The 20,226-nt window shown below is 49.0% G+C and overlaps 1 protein-coding gene and 1 long non-coding RNA gene across 8 annotated transcripts in view; both read right to left on the reverse strand.

Moving 5' to 3' along the window:
• The window catches only part of KDM2B (lysine demethylase 2B), a 114,076-nt gene that overhangs the window by 2,016 nt on the left and 91,834 nt on the right, over positions 1–20,226 (reverse strand). For 4 of the 7 annotated variants that reach the window (XM_017734795.1, XM_017734793.1, XM_017734796.1 and 1 more), the window contains 8 exons: positions 14,855–15,079; positions 11,487–11,630; positions 6,811–6,897; positions 5,913–6,182; positions 2,896–3,572; positions 1,120–1,283; positions 493–654; positions 135–236 (listed from right to left, as the gene is read on the reverse strand). In XM_017734795.1, coding sequence (XP_017590284.1) covers positions 135–236; positions 493–654; positions 1,120–1,283; positions 2,896–3,572; positions 5,913–6,182; positions 6,811–6,897; positions 11,487–11,630; positions 14,855–15,079 — 1,831 coding nt within the window. The remainder of the gene's footprint in view (positions 1–134; positions 237–492; positions 655–1,119; positions 1,284–2,895; positions 3,573–5,912; positions 6,183–6,810; positions 6,898–11,486; positions 11,631–14,854; positions 15,080–20,226) is intronic. The other 3 variants (XM_017734794.1, XM_008634048.2, XM_017734797.1) reach the window with 3 other exon arrangements.
• LOC108446861 lies at positions 1,831–2,888 on the reverse strand. Its single transcript, XR_001862187.1, has 2 exons — positions 2,845–2,888; positions 1,831–2,644 (listed from the first exon to the last, which is right to left on the reverse strand). It is a non-coding gene; the product is annotated as an uncharacterized LOC108446861 (long non-coding RNA).

The following is a 20,226-nucleotide window of genomic DNA, read 5'->3' on the forward strand; positions in this document are numbered from 1 at the left end:
ACAAAGCCACCTCCTGATTTCAAAACAAAGGGATGAAAGTAACTGCAGGGGCCCAGCAGAATTACAAGTTGGGAATAAGCAGTAGGCTGTGCAGTGCATGCCAGAAAGCAGATCTGATTTGCTCAAAATTTCACCTGAGCCGAAATCCGGGCGAATGTGGCATGACCCACAGAACTGCTCCTTCCCTGAACTGGAAGAAAGTGTTTCCATACTCTCTAAAGTACACCCGTTGCAGCCTGAAGAGAAGAAAGTCAGACAGAAAACCAGCACAGTGGCTCAGATGACAGTTCAGCAGCCAGAGAACATCACTGTCACCCCGGGGCTGAAGCCAGGAGTGTTGCAAGTCACTACCTCCAACTCCCCGAGGGACAGCACGGCCCCAGCCCCACCAGGTTCAGCTGTGGGGGCTCCTGCCCATTTGCTCCGAGGGGAGCTAAGTACAAAACACGCCCCGGGGGTGGGACCGGGCTCTCGGGCTCCTCCTGCTCTTACCTGGCCGGTTGTCCGTGGGCGGGGACAGGAGGTCTCTCATTTGTGCGTCTTTCAGTCCTTCTGCCCACTGCACGTCCAGAGTTCGCAGCAAGGGACAACTGGAGCTACAAAGTGCCGACACTGCTATCCATGAGCACCCTGATAACAGCAGGTCCCGCAGACCTGCGGATACAGAACAGGTTGGAGCACTGTGACCTTCCCAGAGACATCCCAGTGACCTCCACTGGCACCCCCAGGCTGCTCTGACCACGGTCCCAGCGCTCCGGAGCCAGCTGGGACCCCACGAAGCCTCCTCCTGCCCAGCTCTCCATCTCTCCCACCACCTGGAACTTCACACCACTCCCTCCCCCAGTCCCCTCAGCCCTTTCCACAGCAGCATTACCTGCTGGCCAAGACCTGCCTCAAATTATTTTAACTGAACACACCAAGTAGTCACAAAAAATAATTTGGCCCATTTTAACCCGCTGATGCTTCAGTTTTACACATCTCCAGCCCTCCTAGGAGAGTCTATTCCTCTTCTAGGACACCCCAGTCCCTGGAGACTTTCCCCACAGGTTGCAATTTAGATACAGACTGGTTTGTTATACAAACTGGTTTGTGATTTGGTGATCAAAACACATCACTTACCTGGCAGTCTGTTGATAAGCCAACTCAGCTGCTTTTTAGATATATTTGTCCAGCTAAGATCAAGGGTTACAGGCTGTCTCCTAATAATGCCACTAAGCATAAGTGGAGTGATGGATTTACAATGGTTTAAATCTATTTTGGTCCATAATCTTTTGTCACAGCACCTACCCAAAAAGAAAAAAAGCCAACAGCACTTAATTTGGCACTTGTTTGAATTTTGGTAAGGCTTTAAAAGGTGTCATTAAACAGTAGGAAAAACGACATCATTTAACTGAAAATTGCAAAAATAAGGCCAAGTATTGCAAAGATAAACACAACCTCACATGATGTTATGTAAGTTTCTAGTTTCTCCATCAAATATATCCTGCAATAAAGCATGGAATTATTTCCACAGAATTACAAGCGTCAACAACTTCGGATCCCGTTTTAAGTCATCCCAGCACTTACTAAAATCTATTCTATAGCCTGAAGACAAGTCACCACTTCTTCCTTACATTTTGACTGTGAAGTCTGATTTAAATAAATACCTCCATTTCCCCTGTGTTTTCCTTACTTAAAACCAGTGGATTTGGGAAAACAGATCCTCCCTCTCCTGTTCTGTGTTTTTGTTATCCCTATCCATGTGGATTATGTGTCTTTTTGTTCTTTATGGTTCTCTATGGACAACACCACCAAGTCCTGATGAGTGTGCAGGAGTCTGCATTTTCTTGATTTTTTTTTTTGTTAGAAAATACTGCATTTAAGTAAAAATGCATTTAGCAGGTTTCAGTGACACCAAGCAGCCCATGGAGGAGACACTCCACACACATCACCTCACACTGAATTATCAGCCTCTATACTTTGTGCACGCTTTGTTACCAGCCTGCTGGAAAGGAGCCTGTTCCAGTCCTTGTGCACAGCAGGAACACGGGGCAAGAGTCACCAGAGCCACAAGGCTTCGCTGAGGGGTCGCTGAAACCTGTAAATCTGCACTAAAGCTTCTGCTGCTGCTGTGCAGCCACTGCTGTGTCAGGGCCACACGGTACCGAGCACAAGGGACACGCTGTGAGCAAATACCATCAACAAAGGATTCCTCTGTAACGTGCTCTGCTGGCACAGAGCACAGGCAACAGGCTGGCTCTCCGTGTACCCTCACAGGGGGACAATCAGCACAGCCCTTGTGAGGAGCACAGGGTGGGATCCTTGCTATCTCAAGAGATATTTAATAGCTGAACTGCACAAATTCCTGACTACCTGCTGGCAGTCAGGAAGTCCTGGGGCAGAATGACACCGAGACTGCCCCAGCCTGGCGTTCCAGCAGCAGGAACACGGCGGTGTCTGACTGCAGCACAGGCTGCTCCGGAGCCCAGCAGGCTGCCGCAGAGGCTGAGACACACAGCTCCCATCAGAAATGCTGGGAACTGCTGTTTCTGAGAAAGCAATGTGAGCTCTGCCACTTCTGCTGGTCACCCCTTCTGCTTGGGCTCACCAGAGCTCCAGGGACAGCCCACACCCCTCTCCCAGGAAACACCTGCGCCTCCATCACCTGCTAGGCTGCTCCGGAGCCCAGCAGGCTGCCGCAGAGGCTGAGACACACAGCTCCCATCAGAAATGCTGGGAACTGCTGTTTCTGAGAAAGCAATGTGAGCTCTGCCACTTCTGCTGGTCACCCCTTCTGCTTGGGCTCACCAGAGCTCCAGGGACAGCCCACACCCCTCTCCCAGGAAACACCTGCGCCTCCATCACCTGCTGCCCTTCCGTGCCCATCCCGTATTCCTCACATCCCGCCCTCCTTACCATCTGTTCCAGGTCTTGCAAACTCTCATACAGATGCACAAGTCTCTATGACTGAGGTAGCTAAAGACAGCCATCCAGACTTCCCTCTGCATCACGTGGGCTGCCCCGTCATCCAGGGGGAGCGAGTCCGGAGGGGGGCTGATGGGAGGTGGCCGGATCACGTGCCGCTCCATCTGGATGCATTTGGGGGGCGACAGCGAGGGCGGGGGCCGGGCTATTCCCCGGGGGGTGCTGCGCAGGCTGGGCATGAGCTGGTGGTGTCTCAGCTCCCGGGGAGTCCCGTTCAACCCTTTGCTGAACCTATGGAGTCTCTCGCTGTTGTTCAACGCACGCTTGGGTTCCTCGTTCTCGCTCTCCGGTTCAGATTTGATGGGTTGGTGGTTCTCATTGGCAAGGCTGTTCTCGGTTTTTTGGATCTCCTGGTTAAGCTCTTTGCTGAGCTCCTTGCTCAGTTCTTTATTGGGAAGCCGCCTTTTCCTCCTCATCTTGAACTTCTTCTTGTCCCTGGGCTCGGCACCCTCCGTGCTGGGCCCTGCTGTGGGCGAGCTCGACCGAGACTGGTCACTATCCTTGGACCTGGGGGGTGCTTCTGGCAGCTCATCCTCGGGCTCCTGCTTGAGGCGCCTCAGGGGTTTGATCATGGCAGTTCGGTCATCCGGGGCCTTCCACGATCGCCGCTGGAAGGAAGAGACAAGGGCTGACTGTGGGAGCAAGGCCATGCTCAGCAGCACTTCCCAGGAGTGCTTCCCATGTGGATGCTCCGCACAGGAGCCCTGCCCTGGCCGGGCCCCCTGCCAGTGCCAGGCCCCACCCATCCCAGCACCATCCCAGCACTGGGGCACAGCCACCGGCCAAAGGTATCGAGTTCAAGTGCCAGCAGGGATGAGGAGTCCAGCTATTGGCTCACGGGACTCCAGGAGTGATAAAGGTACTGATTCACCATGCAGAATCCTGCACATTCCAGGGCCTTCCCATCTCCAAGTCGATCATTTACACAGAGAAGATCAGCAGCATGCCATGGACAGCTTTGTCCCCAGGAGGCCACAGGAACCCAGGCTCGGGCCACACCCACTGGGCACCCACATCAAACACTGCCCCAGTGCCCTCACGCCATGGCCAGAAGGGCCATTCCCAAAACCTCTGGAATAGCAGCTGCCATCCCAGCTGCTGGACACCCAACAGCCCCCTTTTAGACACTTTAGATGCTCCTTTCCACCCAACCAAACCCTGGCCATCCCCTCCAATGCCTGCAGAACAGGGAATGTGACACCACAGGGCTCAGCCAGCACCTTCCTCCTGCCCTGGTCCCTGCTCCCAACAAACTGCTCTGCACTGGCTCCCACTCATCCTCCGATTCATCAGGCTGTGTGAGAGACACAAACTGAGGCCCGGGAAGGCTTCAAGCCTAATCTGATCACCACAAGCAAGAAAGAAGCCACCAGCTGTTAAAATGAAATAGCTCTAATAAGGAGATCTGGACTGGCAAGGAGAGGCAACTGCTGTGAGCACACTTGTTGTGTCAGAGGACCCGTGCTTTCTCTTTCCCAATGAACTAATTGCATCAAGGCAGTGGCTGTGTTCCCAAGTTTCAGCCCGGGGCACATGGCAGAGAAAACTGATCACCCTGCCTTAAAATTAACATACTCTAAAGGGAGAGGTCACAGTAAGTTAATGACAGGTTAGAATAAAAACATTACAACACCAGCCCAGTGCAGCTTCCAGCACCCCTCACACAGGGCACTGATGGGTGCTCTGCTTCCAGGCACTGGAATTCCGTGATCATGGCAGGCTGTGAGAGGGGAGCAGTGTGCCAGGACATCCCTGGCTCCCTGGGGGGAGCAGGGACTCCAGGATGTGCTGTGTGGCAGGGGCAATATTCAACCACATAGGAAGGGCCAAACATCAGTACTGAAACAGACCTTTATTCCCTGGGTCATCAAAACTCAACTGGTTGCTGTATTTTAATATGGGACACCCGAACAGAAAATATAAAATGAGACAGTGCAGCTAAACTATTCTGGAGTTAAAGGCTTCCATGAGAGATTCTGTAATTTCAAGATGTAAATGGGATAGCTTGTTTTCTTCTCCAAGTTTTAACTTGGAAGAAAGTAAAAAACCCAAACACATTTGTTGTGTTGTGTGGTAATGTGGTGACCCACAGTGCCTTCCTCACTGGGGGGAGTCCAAAGGGATGGGGAAAGGAAAGCATGGCCAGCAGCAGGTATGCATGAACTGGTACTGTGAATTCTGCTCTCTCTCCACCATAGCAGCCCAAAATCCTTCCATCTGCTGTCCTGCAGCATTCCCACTGTCTGGCCTTGCAGGACTGACTGACTCCCACCCCTGGTGAGCTGCACATGCAACACCACTCCAGCCACAGATTCTGATTTTACAGCCATCAGCCACTTACTTGTGAGACACAGTAAATCTGAGCCCTCATTTCTGCCTCTGCAAACCAGCATTTCTGCATATCCCAAGTACCACATTTTGAAATCCACCAATTCAGAGTGTCCCTGCCTGGCCTGAGAGCCCCACCTGTCACGTTCAGGGCCAGATTATCTACACAACTGCTGGGAGCAGCTCCTGCTCTCTGCAGACACCCCAAGGTGTCCTTTCCAAAGGCTCCCATGGGTTCCCAGGCTGGCACAGCCCCAAAACAGCTGCCAGGCGCCACCACGTGGAGAGACATGAAAAGGTTTCCATGAAAAATTGATTTTCACCTTGTTCCTACTGTGAGCACCTTGTAAAGCACTTTTCAGTTAAAGTGGGTTTTCCAGTACCTTGAATAAAACAACAGCCATAGCCCAGTGTTTCTGGCCTCTGAACATCAACTCGGGTATCACTGTTCAAGCCACTGTCCCGTCAGACCAGCAGCTTTTACCAGAAAGGTAAAACACTGCAGGTTCCTCTGGGAACAATCTGGGATTTGGGATGAGCTCTAAGCCAGGAGAGCAGAGACACCAGCCCCAGCCAGCCCAGGCTCTGCGCAGACCCGTGAGAAGGGGGTTGTGCCTTACCCGCTTTCTCATCGTGGGTTCCTGGGATTTCTCGAATTTCCGTTTCCTCCACAGATGCACTTCGTCAGACTTTCTCCTCAGGATTGACTCAACTGGAGCCTTTTTGGAATGTTCCTCTGATTTCCGCCTGGGAGTCTCCTCACAGTCCCCTTTCCGTTTGGCAGCATCTGGCACTTCCTTGTTGTCTCTGTTAATTTTCTGCTCCTTCAGCAACGAGCCCGGGAGATTTGATGCGTATTTAAATCCTGGTCCGCGCTTTTGCTTGTACGCCAGAGAGACACAAAACACAAACCAACTTTATACCTTATGCATCTCCCAGCTCTTTACATTGCCACCAGCACTCCAATGCTGGTGGGTTGATTACTTTTCAACACACAAAATTATTAGTAAGGAGTTAAAAGTTTTAATTTTCCTGAAGTTATTTTTCTAACTACACACTTGCAAGTGTCTGTCTCAGTCTGCAAAGAAATAATGTTTCACTAATTCCAACAGACACTCCAGGTTTTGCATAATTGCTTGTGAATTTTTAATTTAAGGAATTTTCATTGTGAAAATTAACGTGCAGCAGTGCACAGAACTAACCTAAATATTCCCCAGGTGCCGGGTGAAGTGCTGGTACAGGAATACAAAAATTACTGAAGAACAGAAAGCTGTGAGTTTGTCTCCTTCAACACACAGAATCATCATGGAATGAACCACATAACCCAGGAATGGTTTGGGTTGGTAGGGACCCTGAAGATCACCTTATTTCAATCCCCCACCATGAGTAATTAAGAACAAAACCTGAATTAAGCACAAAACCAAAAGCTGGTATTGGGCTGAAGTCTATCTACAAGCCAGAGGGAATGCTTAAGATTTTGTATCTCATTCCAGCACCACTTATTCCCATTAAACTCACTTTTCCAGTTTTCCCTGCATGGTTGCACTTTGGACACTCCCAGCAGTTCGGCAGCTCATCGTTAACCACACCATCCGATTCCTTCACCTGTGGAAGAGACACAGCAATTCACAACTGTGCTGCACAAGCCTGCAGGAAGGTGATGGTCATTCCAAGGCATTCTGTACAGCTCCTTGTTTTCTGGAATGGACTGCAGCCCTCCCAGGGGAGCAGAGGCACCGTCCTGCTGGTGCTGAGCAAGCCCTGGGTGCTGCACAGCCACCCCTCAACGCTGCAGGCAGGGGGAAGGAACAGTGGCCAAACGCATCTGACAAAGGGCTCAGCTCTGGGCTTTCCACGAAGGTCAGTGACATTCCCAATTCACACTCTGCTCTTAGAACAACAACAAAAACCACCCCGTCAGCCCAAAGCAACCTCCCAAACCCAGGGCTGCGACTGCACCATCTCCAAACACCCCCCTACACCTTGGCTTTGCAAAGCCCAGTCCCGTGTCCCCCAGAGAGGCACGGCCTGATCCTTCAAGCAGGCAGGGTTCTCCCATCCATGTTCTCACATACATTAATCCCATGGGCATTTCTAGCAGCACAGCACCCTGCACTGTAATCAAGTGTTCCTTAAAATACTTTTCTTTCAGGATCAGAACTAGCAGTCCCAGCCTGCAGCCCTTCAGCCCAAGTGCCAGTGGGGATGGTGGCTGCCAAGGCAGCTCGGAACAGGCACTTTTGTTCACAGGACCGGACACACGGAGGCATTTCCAGGGTTTCTCACACCCCCAGATCCCCAGTGAGTGTAAGGGAGAGAAGGGCTGACGACTTCACTACCTCCAACACTGACATTTTGCTTTCTGAAAGAAACTCAAGCTCAGTGTTTATTACACTCCAGCAAAAGCACAATCCTGCCCTACACAGCTGGAATGCTCCTCCTTGTTTCTGGATTTGCACACAGGAGCCTGAAGTGCTTTCCAAACAGGAGACAGGCATTTCAGACAAGACATTTCTGCAAATGAAAAGGAGAGCTAAGATACACCCTCCACACAAACACACACTCACTGATGGCACACTCCCACTTAACGGTTTTGTTACGTATTCAGAAAAAACAAAACTTGGGGTGGAGAGGGAAAAAAGAAAAATATTTATTACTACTGCAGACAACAAAAACATGCTGCTGTCCAGACCAACAGCTGGGCACTGGCAGCAGCAGTGTGGCTGCAGGAGACAGGAACAAGCACGGGCAGGGATCTACAGATTTTTCATGTTTCTGAAAACATTTCCTCCTCTCCTCCCAGCGCAGGGAAAAGGCACTGGCTGTGCAGGAGCAAGCCCTTGGATTTAGGAACTGCTTCCTCAAGTCCCTGAGCCAGACAGCAGCCATTCTAGTTTCACCATCCAGTGAGAGTGATGACATGTCAGTCTCTCAGGAAGTCTCCTGGAGTTAATAAATGAGTAAATGAAGTGGGCAGAATTTAAATACTGGTTTTATCACAACTGTGTGCCTTTGAACCTTCTTTCCCATGGTAGGTGTAAGATACTCCAGGAGCTGTTGTATACATCTCTGCCTCAGGGGAACAATTCCTGGCCGAAGCCCAAGTTGGGAACAAGTTATTTCCCGCACTGAATATAGAACAAGTGCTGCTGAAGGGAAAGCATTACAGCTCTGTCCCTTCTGTGAAGTTTAAGGAACTGAACAGATGTGAGGAACTGTAAGCAAACTAATTAGACACACACAAACCTGCCACTGAATCTGTCCCAAGCCTTTCAGGCTGGGTGGGAGCCAGTTCCAAGTGTTTGCTGCAAACAGCAGGTGGGTGTCTGAGGCACAGCGTGAGGCGTCACAGAAACCTACCTGCAGCACGAGGTCAGCAATTCAGTCTGAGCACGAGACCTCGCTGCTGAGGATATGGATGCTTGGTAGGGATATGGAAACCCTGGGATGCTGATCTGGCATCCCTGAGGGAGAGCCATGAATTCTGGCAGTGCCCAGACTGAAACAAGCAGTGAGACACACCTGGGCTGAAGCTGCACTGGGAAAGGCCTTTGTATCCCTGCTGCTCTGACAAGGCAGCTAAATATTCACAGCATTATCACTACATTCAGCTGAAATGGAAAAGAACAGGCTCCTAGTGGAGAAAGGAACCCCTTCTCCCAAAAGAAACAGCATCAGATGCTACACTCAGACATGCTAGCCAGCAGTACCAGCAACTTGAGATGAAGCAAGAAAAATTCACCACTCTTGGTTCAACTCAAACACTCTGTAACAATGAAAGGCAGTGTTCATCCCAAGATCTCATGAGCTCCCTCTGGAAGCAGTGCTGCGCTTGCAAAACTCTCACCAAGATCATTTTCATAAGAAACCCGTTCAGCAAAACAAGCATTTGTGTTGGTGTGGTATTTTCAAGGAAAGAAGGGTGTCAGGAAGCTCCTGTGACACTTCTGAGCACGTGGAACATCCTGGCTGTCCCCAGCACAGCTCCAACACCAGCACTGTGGGTGCTCTGGTACCCAGGGCTCCCCAGCAAGGGGCCCCCACAGAAGCCCCTCAAGGCTCGGTAAGCCAGGGCACAGATACACCTGAGCCACCCTTAATTTAACTCCTCAGAGAGGTCCTCTGACACTGCTGTTTCAAGGAGAAAACCCCCTAGAACATGTACAGCCTAATCAGGGAGCTGGAAGAAGATGGTGTCCAAACCACCACCAACCTCCCCTGGAGAACAAATCACCCTCTGCATGTGCCAAACTACTCCACAATCTCTGGGAGATGCATTTGGAGGGAATTCACTCCACATGGGAATAAGCCAGGAAAGGACATTTGCCCTTCACTGATCCAGTTTATTCCAGTCTCCCCCAACAGTACATTTGCCAGACATTTAGCTGGAGATGACCAGCAGTTCACATGGTGCTATTTCCCAAGTGGGACAGGAAGGGACTTTCCCGTGGGCAGCGGAAGCAGCTGCCCTGGGGCTGGGGCTGCATCAAAGGCTATTTATGGGCTCCATCCTCAGGGCTCAAGTGCTACAGCAACATGTAAATGTGGCAAGAGATTTGTGTCTTACAGGAAATCATGGAACCTGGGAATAAAGAGCAAGGAAGGATCCAAGGAAGAGGCTCCATTTTCCTTCTGCTGTTCCCCTGAGTAGTCTCATCTCACCTTCCAAGACGATTCTGAAATCCTACCAGTGCTTTTTTGCCTCAGGAAATAAACACCACCAGTTACCCACCATTTCAGTTCAGCAGAAGCACTGAGAAATCAAAATACAAGGCACACAGTAAATATTCCAGTGCTTAATTGTCAGGAACACCCAAAGCAATGCTGCTCCTGGTTACCAAAAGAGCACTCAGAACACCACGCATGTGTAAGAGAGCAAACAGCACTTGCCTGACTTCACAGATCTGACCCACATCCTGTACAACTAGTCCCAAATGTAGTATGGGGAGAGGAAACCATACCTGAGCTGCCACTAGACAATAACTGTCCTCTGAACTCAGCCCTGAGGTGCCATGGACATTGCAAAGGCAGAGATGGGGGAGAACAGGGCACTTCCAGCAAGGGTTGGAATAGCAAAGCAGCCAGAATTAAGGTACCTCTTAAAACGAGCAGCTCCTTCCTCTGCTTCATCAGCCCCCAAAGTTTTGTTTTAAGCAGAGCCAAACAAGCAAAGCTCCCTTTCAGAGCCCATCTGTGGCAGGAACTGAGCACCAGCTCCATGAATCAGGGAAAGGCACAGCTCTGGTTTGCCAGCTCCCCGCGTTCTGCTCTAATAAATGACAGCACAGAGCTTGGTGCAGCACCACGTACAGCTCAGGAGAAATGGAAGGCCAGGAGAGCTGCACCCCGGGCCTGCATTAGGAATACACATACCTCTCCTCCCAGGCATCCCAGAAGGGCCCAAACGCTGCTTTCTGGGGCATGGTGTGTCAGAATGCATTTGCTTTGGCACATCACTTTAACCATAAACAAATCAGCAACAGGAAATGGCTGATCAGCTGAAAGAAACCAGCTCTGGAGAAAGGCAGCTTCTAAATGCTAATGCGCAAAGATATGCCCAAAATGACACTTTTGTTACCAGCAAAGAATACAGCTGCTCACAGGACTCAAGTCAGCCAAGGGTGAGCACTCCTGCAGCCTGACACTCGCTCAGGCTGCTCTCCAGAGCTGCACTCCTCCTGCTCCAGCATTTGCTCCTGACATCTTTAGAGCCAGCTGCCACCCTAAGGCACATCTGTGCCTGGACCTACATGAGCAGCCAATCGCTCACCTGTACTTTGTGGCACTCAGCAAGAAGCTGCTGACATGGATTTGGGAATATCTCACGCTGAAGTACAGGCAGATTGCTCCGCCTTCCCCATCCCAACTGAAACACCTCACTTCCTTAAACAGGGGGCAAAAAGAAAGAAACGAAACAAACCCATAAGGTCTTTGCATGCACACACGCTCAGGGGATGTCCAAAGCCAGGTCTCTGCTCCCAGGGAATGCTTTTTACACCAAGGACCCTGCCTGCTGGTCAGGGCTGTGCGTGCCACAAATCTCACCCTGCTCCTCACACCAGCTCTCTGCTCGCTTACTGATCTGTCCAAAAATGAAAACCTGAAAGCCTCCCAATTTCTGTGCACGACTTTTACATTAAGGTGATAACTAATTCAGCTTTTGTTTCCAACGTGTATCACATCCTTGTACTCACCTTAAGGCATCCTGGGTGTATGATTTCATTACAAATGGAGCATTCCATTAGCATGAGATTAAACTTGCTCTCCTCCTCTTCCACAGTGTCCTCTTTCCCAGCTTCTCCGCACACCAGACACACAGCAGTATGAGGCAGCACCGGCTGTTTAAGCATCAGAAAGAACTGATCAAGACATGGCAGACATAGAAACCCAAGAGCTCAATGTGCATTTACAGTATCCTCATTCCAAAGAGGAGATAAACAGGGATTAATTGTGCAAACTGACATGAAGGCAAAAAAACCCCTATTAACAAATTTGGGCTGGGTACCAAACCAAGCTCCACAGGACACACTTTACCAAAGTGTCCTCCCTGTAGCAAAACAGATTCAGGGAGCATTCCTGGGATGGATGAAAATGCAATTTTGGTGGGCTCCTTGAATCTGTGAGCTGACAGAGACATTGGCATGCAAGTCACTTCACCAGTGTACAATGGGAGGGGATAGAAGCAACCTAGAACATCACTATTCACATCCATTAGGCTTCACAATCCAAGTCGCAATTTGGCAGCTCCCCTATTTTACAGGCAGGGCAGACAGATGTTAGGGGACCTGATCCAGGTCTCACAGCAAGCCCACAACAGAACCAAGAACAGACCTTCTCCTGACTGGCAGTCCATTATCCAGGGCCCTGCTCCCAACCTGAGCACTGCAAAAAGCTCTGCTCACTTAGAAAGAGGATTCTCTCCTGCATGTGTCACAAGTGAGATCACACAGATTTTTTTCTGTCTTTCACTGAGGCAGAAAGGGAACTGCAGTATCTCACATACCTGTCACCCATGTCAAAGCACTGAATGCCACTCTAATTAAAAAGCCACCTTTTTGCTAATGATTAACAAAATTCCGGTTTGCAGCAGTAAGGTATAAACCTCACTACAAAAAAGAAAAGGAAGATCCTAAGCTGGCCACAAAGGGAAGTGCAATCGATTAGGCTGCAAGCCCTTAACTATTACACAGCCAGAGGCAGAGATATGGCTTTTCACAGCAAGGATCTCTTGTGGATGGGGTGAATAATCCCTAAGTGGATACCTGCACTGCAACCCAAACTTCAGCAGCAATGGTGCATCCTTCAGCAAGATTCAGGCAGGAGGAAGCCCAGCTGCAGTGAGCCATTAGAGCACAGAGCATTTTGCAAACAGCAGTACAATTTTTCTTGCTGGAAGCAAGGGTGCCCAGGCAACCTCCTCTGTGCCACAACTGGCTCTGTCCCACTGAGGGGCTGGAGCAGCAGCTGCGCTGTCACAACGTGTCCTCCAAGCCCCACACTCCCCTCAGACCTGTTCCATGCAACAGTGTCCCAGGCACTCCTGCTTTCCCTCCTGATGGAAGTGCAGAGGAGGTTCCTGCTCTCTGAACAGCAGTACCATCGGCTCTCTGAAGGTTTCTGAGCTTAATGAAAGTCTGTGTCTAGTTAATACTGTCCATGTTATTAACCAGGGCAAGCACAATCCCAGAACTGTAGGAATCATTACTTCCAGACAGCTTCGGCATTTTGCAGGGTTTTTTTGGCTGAAAGCTGGTGGATAGGTAGCACAATATTATTACTACTGAATTGTTACAGAACAAGAGCAAAGCCAACAGGATTGCTTACAGAAATGTAAAGCACCTTGAAAGTTACAACACTTCAACTCCTTAATTTTCTGTGCCTTTGCTGCTCTAAGAGTTTGTAATAATTCTCCTGATACTTGCACCAACACAAAAAGTGCAGAAAAGTCACTGTCAGTGCATATGAAGGCAGGACAAGTAATCAGAGTCCCCTGGCTACCTCTGTCCTAACTGGAAGTAAAACTCTAGGCAACAAGAAGAAAAATACATCTTCATTGGAAGAAAGAGGATGACTACACTCAGCTAGAAGAGAATCCAGATCATCTCCAAAAGGCTCAGTCTTTTGGTAACTTATGTTATCAAGAGTGAAACAGCTTAGTATGAAAGTTTCCTTCATCAGTAAGGATGAGAAAGCACACTGCAGCCTTAATTTAGTCCTTCCACTAAAAAGGCAGCATGATTTCACTATTTCTTGCCCCTGGAGAATAATAAATTCTTCATCCATGCTGTTCAATTCGTGCCACACTCCAGGAAATCAAGTGTTCAAAGAAAAGACACTTGAGCTGCAAAAGCACTCTGCAGAAAGGTGGATATTCCATGTACTTTACTGAAAGATCCAGCAGCGCTGAACCCAATCCTCTATGTCAGGAACAGTGCAGAGCTTGGAACAGGACATGGAGTGAGCTACCAGGAGCAACTACAGAAAATCTTAAGTGCTTATCAGTTTTTTTATCAGCGTCAGGTGAAGTCATTTAATGCCTCCACTTCAGCCGTCTCCTAAGAATTAAAAGAAAACCCCCCCAAATACTAAGTGAAGGGTACTGTAATGAGAGAAATCAGTATAGATAGGGTGATATTTCAGTTATGAATAAACAACATTCCTTTCCTTAAAAAAACAACAACAAAAGCAAACCAAACCCATAACAACAGCATAAACAAGACCTTCCAAAGAATTAAGATAAAAGCTAAAGCTGATTTTTAGCCTTGAACAGAGTCACAGCAGACACAAGACCTGAAGAAGCTCCACAAGTCAGCACGGCAGCAACGGATTCAAAAGCTGCTTGAACAACTTAATAGAAGATTAATCTGTCAATATTTGTTAAATAGAAAGCTATCGCTTGTGACTTGAGAAGCTCCTAAGTAATGTATCACAGGAGCCCAGGAAACCAACTGCCTGCTTCAAACCTTTTCCCCTGCCAGCCATTTCCAGTCCCTGAGGAAGGCAAGACTCTGGATTGATGGCGCTCTGTCTCATTCAGATCAGACCCTCTGTTCTATGCCTAAGTAACAGCAAACAAATTGAAATTCAGATCTCAAGGAGCCTGGGGCTGGGGTCACCAACACCAAAATCTTGGAGGCTGCCAGTCAAGGACTTCGCACATCTTAATTTATGTGGGTAAGACAGCAAAGATGATTGCAGGGCAGCTTTTCTCAGGAAATTCCAACATTCAAACCAAACACACCTCTTCGCTTTCCCCCAAATCCCAGAGTTTGAGGGTGATTTGAGTGCTGATTTTTGATGTACTGACAATCTCCGCTTCTATACTGCTGAGAAGGGAAGCTGGGCTGCTAAGTTTTAGTGGCATTCTGGCTTAAGATTTGGGGAGGACGAGAAGTACTGAGAAAGAAGGGATCTGAGCTGAGAGGGCAGAGATTACACACTTTTGTCCGATGCACTTTAGAGACTACTCAGAGCAGGGCTCCCAATCCCACACCTGCTCACCCAGGAGACACAGCGAGAGGAAAGGGCTCTGCAGACGAGCTGCAGGCCCAGGCACACTTACAGCGATGCACTGCCTCATGATGCAGGACTGCTTCATCCTGCCGGGCCCCCCGAACTTCTTCATGTCCTTGCAGAAGTGGCACTCGCCGCACTCCGTCCGCAGACACGCCTCGCACTTGCGGCATCGCGTCCTCCGCCGCCGGGCGCCCGCCGTGCTCCGGTTGGCCGCGAGCTTCACCGCAGAGGCAGCACCCAGCTTCCCCTTGGGCCGCCCGACTGCCCTGTTCTGGAAGAGACACACACACACAGGGTCAGCTGCATACCCCACCTCCCTGCTGAGCTGTGTGGAAAACTGAGCGGTGTTATTGGAATTATGCACACACGAGTAACACTCAGCAGATACGTATGATCACTCGTAGACATAAAGGAGTTCCATCGCCTTTCCAAGAAAGGATGTGCTGTAAAAAGGCACAGAAGCCAGGACATAAATGAGATCCCAAAATCAGAGGAAGCCCATTTCAACAGGAGGGCAGGGAGAAGCACAGCTCAACACAGGACCAAGTCCCAAGTGAGGCTTGGGTCAAGAGATGATCTGTGCCAGTGCTGAGCTCTGGGCTAGAGACCTCTTCGTTCTGTGCTCAGATTAAGCGAGAAGGACTTCCTCTGCTGAATCCAAGGAGCAGCAAAAGTAATTTGGTGGTTAGGTACAGCAGAGAAGCACTCAGCAACAGCTCAAGCCCCCAGTAATCTCCCTAAGAAACCAGGAGAGTATGAACTACTGCCAAGTGGTAAAGTAGGAAATAAAACACAAATGCTACAAAACCCTTCCAATGTAGCTCCCCTCCTATCCAATACTATCAAGTGCTCAAAAATAGAACACCAACTGATGATGTGCAAAGGCTAAAAAGAGCATCCCAGGTCTAGATTTCAATGACCTTTAAGACAGAAACTAAAGGAGCATGAAAAGATTTGAAATGATTAGGTTAACTGCAACATATTCACTCTGGACATCCAAATTCCATGTTCTCATCAGAAATTCCCTGTTATACACAAGAACTTACAGCTCAAGCCAAACATCACTAAATACCATGTAATTGTATGGGGCTAATTATGCAAGAATTGGCTTGGCTCATACTGACCCCTGACAGCTTTCTCCATAAAGATGATAATAACAGGACTGCAAAGCTCATCTGGTTTAGCATTTATACAACTCTTCCATTTTCTGCACATCTCAGCATATGACCAACAGACCACCCAGTTTCACTTTCTGTTCCTGTTGAATTCTGGGCAATAATCAAGACGGGGGCAGTTTGGCTGTAGGGAGCCATGCAGAAATTCCACCAGTTTTTAAAAGAAAAGATGTGGAAACATTCCACTTGGTCGTACAAAAGCTTCCCTGAGTGTCCTGCTGTACAACCCTGAAGAGAAGCCACACTGCAGTGTATTTGATCTTCCTCCCAGCTGACTTAGCAAAGCTCCAGTGACTTTCTCTAAGCTGCAGAGAAGTGCTGATATTTTAACAGCCTCCATCCCCGGAATCTCAGTGCTGGGAGAGCAAAGAAGTAAGGAGCTAGACCCCTTAAACTTTCTCTCCTACAGACTATCATTACTAAGGTGGGAGAAAACACTACTTAGTCCATGAGGTTGTGCAGATTTCTGCTAGTCTTTAATTCCACTCCTCCAGAACAGATTTTGTTCCGTGTGCAGGATGAATCTCACCGTGGTGCGTGAACACGGACGAGCACAGCTTCCTTCCCATCAGCAACCGCAGCAGCCGCCTGGATTTCAGATCAATGTCAGACACTCTAAAGAATAAATATTTACCTTCTAGACCAACTTTCCAGCCTCTCAAGGATAAAGTCGGCTCTGGCAGGACTGGCTTAGAGGCAACCTAGATAAGAGATAATTTTCTTCCTCAGCATGAATCACTCCTCCATTCTATTAGAGTCTCCTTCAGCTAGGAAGGGAGGCGAGACACGAATGAAGGGCTGGATATCAGCGGGAACAAGTTAAACCAAAACATGCACAACAACCTTGGCAGCTCCCCTTGGACAACAGCACATGGAAGATTCTGTGTGAGCACCTGACTCTTTCCTACTGGGATGCAACATGATAAAGTTTGAGGCAAACAACAGCTATGACACCATCACAATGCTGTTTTTAAATGCTTTCAAGGAAAAATCGAACTCTGTACTTTTCCAGCTGAAAGACAACTCCTGCTCCTGCCACAGTAATACGAGCCAAGTCCTAATTCTGAGGACAACAGTTTAAATGCCAGGACACTGCAAAGACACAAGTGATAAAAAGGCATCACTTGAACACAGAATTTGAGAATCCTAAAAAACCCCACAAAAGCAGGAAGGTGAAAAGTACAAGAACAAGCCTGAAGTCAGACCACACCACACAACTCAGATTTCCTTCCAGACACCACCAGCACACAGCAGAGGTGCAGACCTCCATCTCACTGTATGGAACATTTCTTGCCTACCCAAAGCTCTTCACTGCTCGTTAGCAAATTGTTCGAGCTGGGTTTGTACTAATTTACCAACCAACCAATCCTCAATCCAAGCCACGTTTTCACTCCAGGATGTCGCAGCCAGCAAGGCTGGAGAGGCCTTGCAGGAATTCCCACTCGTATCTAATTTCAAGGGGCTCCAAAAGTGGTCGCTTAAAAACCTCCACAGAAGAAAATCTGGCCTATGGGTTCCTCCCAGAAAGGGGCTGGGATTCAAGGGGGTAGAAGGAGCCTCCAACATGGCTTGGGGTTTATTTAGCATGTGGCAGACAGCCAGATAAATTCCAGGTCGATGTTAGTGAGGAGATGCTGCAGGATTTCCAGCTCAAACTGCAGTTTTACAACGTACCAGCCCTGGTAATGAGACTGGGTAAAATCTCCTCCACAGCTCCTGTCCCCATCTCTGTACTGCAATTTGCCACCCTCCCAGCACAACTCCATGGATTTGTCTTGCAAATAATGAGCACATGATAGGGGATGGCAGCACTCCTTATCCTGGGCTTACCATGGTGGCCAGCAAACAGCAGCTCTGCAGCCTGAGGCTCAGGGCTGGGTGTCATACCAAGCCCTACACCAGGTTCTAGGCCAACACAATCTCACTCCTGTGTAGGGGACCCCACCATCTGCTTTCCCAAGGAGATGCAACCCTCAAGCACAGTCTGGGCCTGCTGACTCTGTAGCCCCCCACAGCCATCTCTGAGAACTGCCAAGGAAACAAAGATTGTACCAAACTTGAAGACTTTTTTTTCCCCCCTTAAACCTTACAACAGAAGCCAGGGAGCTGAGACAGATCCTGCCTGAAATACCACCACCAGCCACCCGCTACATCCTCCAACATTTCCACAAAAACTGTGCTCATAACTTCTATGGCCACAGCAAGTCTTCAAAAGAGAGGCAGGGGGATGCTGAAGTGGCGAAAGCCCCTCTGCCAAGCTCTCAACAAAGGCAGTGCAAGCAGCTGCTGAAACATATTAGGATTAATATCTTAAACCCCTGTCTCTATTACACTGAAACCTAGAAAGCTGGTGGACTTGCACTGCCTTCTAGACATGTGAATAGGACATCCTGCTGGGTTTTTTTTCTTTTGTGGCATTTTTTTTTGGTGCTCTCCAAATCACTGCTATGACACACAAAGGTAACTTGCTCCTATTTCTGAAGCAGACACAGCACCTGGGCACTGGGGGTACACTTGGGCCATCACATGTAATATCCTATGCACTACAAAACCATTTACTAGTCGTGAAGCTGGGCTCACCCTCCCACACCACAGTGCTTAAACATGCCCACTCCTCCAACAGGAAGGGGGACAAACTTGCAAAGTGATTTTCTGAAGTGTTGGCCTCCTACAGACCCCACCAAATTCAACATGCTCCCTTAGGACAGCAATTAGGGCACCAGGTGGGGTGGTCACCAGCAATTAAGAGTCTCCCAACAAGGCTGTGCCGATCTGGGAATAAGCCCAGGTACAACACTCACAATTCTAAACCAACCCTAGGAAATGAGCTACCTGGAAGCCTCTGCTCAGAACATGAGTTTATCCTGGTTATGGACAAACATTTGGCTGCTGGGAAGTTTCCACTGCCACCTTACAGGTACCTCAGCACACTTTCACACGTTCCAGCCCTGCTCAGCTGTCACTGAAAAACCACCAACCAGGGTCAGAAGGACCAGAGGCACTAAGGAAGGGCCTCTGCCCTGAGCACAATCCTTACTGCAACAGCAACAAAACCCTGATGTTTACAGCAACGAATTTCTAGCCTTCGAAATTACAAAGAATAACTCACAAGACCTCAGGCAAACAAAAAATACTGTGAACATCAAGCTTTGGAGAAAACACTTCAAGAGCTATCAGCCATTGAATGCATCATTAAATAGGTGTTGATGTTCCCCAGCTGCTGTCCCAACACCAACTGGGATCTGCTGGAGATGTCACCAGGCAACTTCACAAACTCCTCCACCCTGCAGAGGAAGATCAGCTGACCCTGTGACCGAGTCCAGAAGGAAGGAGGTCCCAGTTCTCAAAGCAAGGCTGACTAAGTCTGCAGCCTAGAAACAAGCTCTTCTGCAAGTGGCCTTTACCTGGGCATGGCTCTTATTCCACCACTCAGCTTCAGTGACCTGCTTAAACTGCTGCCAGCAGCACCAAACCATTATTTCAGACTCAACATCTCCAAAAAAAACCCGGAGACAAGTGGGGCTGTTCTGAAGAGCTTCTCAGGTGGGCAGCTCAGCGAGACCCTGAAGCACTTCAACCACGTACAGTCTGAACAGCTCATGTAGTATCCACTGTGTAAATCTGCCCTAGACAAGATCTTTTACGTGTGGAGTGTTCATTGCTTCAAGGTGCTGTGCCACACAAATATATCCCCTGCATTTGAAAGACATGGGTGATTTCCTTCTGTAACACATGGACAAATTCTGATTATTCTCATTTACTGTAGTTTGACCAGCCCCCAAAGATGAGGACCCAGGACTTGCCGGGTGCCAGTCCTGAGCTTAGAGCTTTATGTGGCACTGCATCCCAATGAAATTGTTTTAACAGAATTAGGATAGCCAAATCTAATTACCACGTGTTTCTTTGTAAGAGCTGATAAATAAACACTAAGGGAAAATAATTTTTTACAAAAGCCACATGCATTAACCCACAACTCACAACTGCTGTCACATAAAACACCACCCTAAATGGGCTGGGTCACAGGCAACACTGGGCTCTGCAGACACCCACGGGATGGCACAGCAAAGGCTTCTGGTCGGTTGTCTTTGCCCTTTCCCATCACATCAGAGGTGCATTTTTTCCATCCAAACAGGGTCCAAGTTCTGGAGGACAAGGCTCCTACTTGCTGCCTAGGGCAATGAGCAGCACTATCCTCTCCAGCTCCAGTGCCCCATCCCTCTCCCAGTCTCCTTAGGCAGGGCTC

This window comes from Corvus brachyrhynchos, unplaced genomic scaffold, assembly GCF_000691975.1.
Source record: "Corvus brachyrhynchos isolate BGI_N302 unplaced genomic scaffold, ASM69197v1 scaffold114, whole genome shotgun sequence".
Lineage (NCBI taxonomy): Eukaryota > Metazoa > Chordata > Aves > Passeriformes > Corvidae > Corvus > Corvus brachyrhynchos.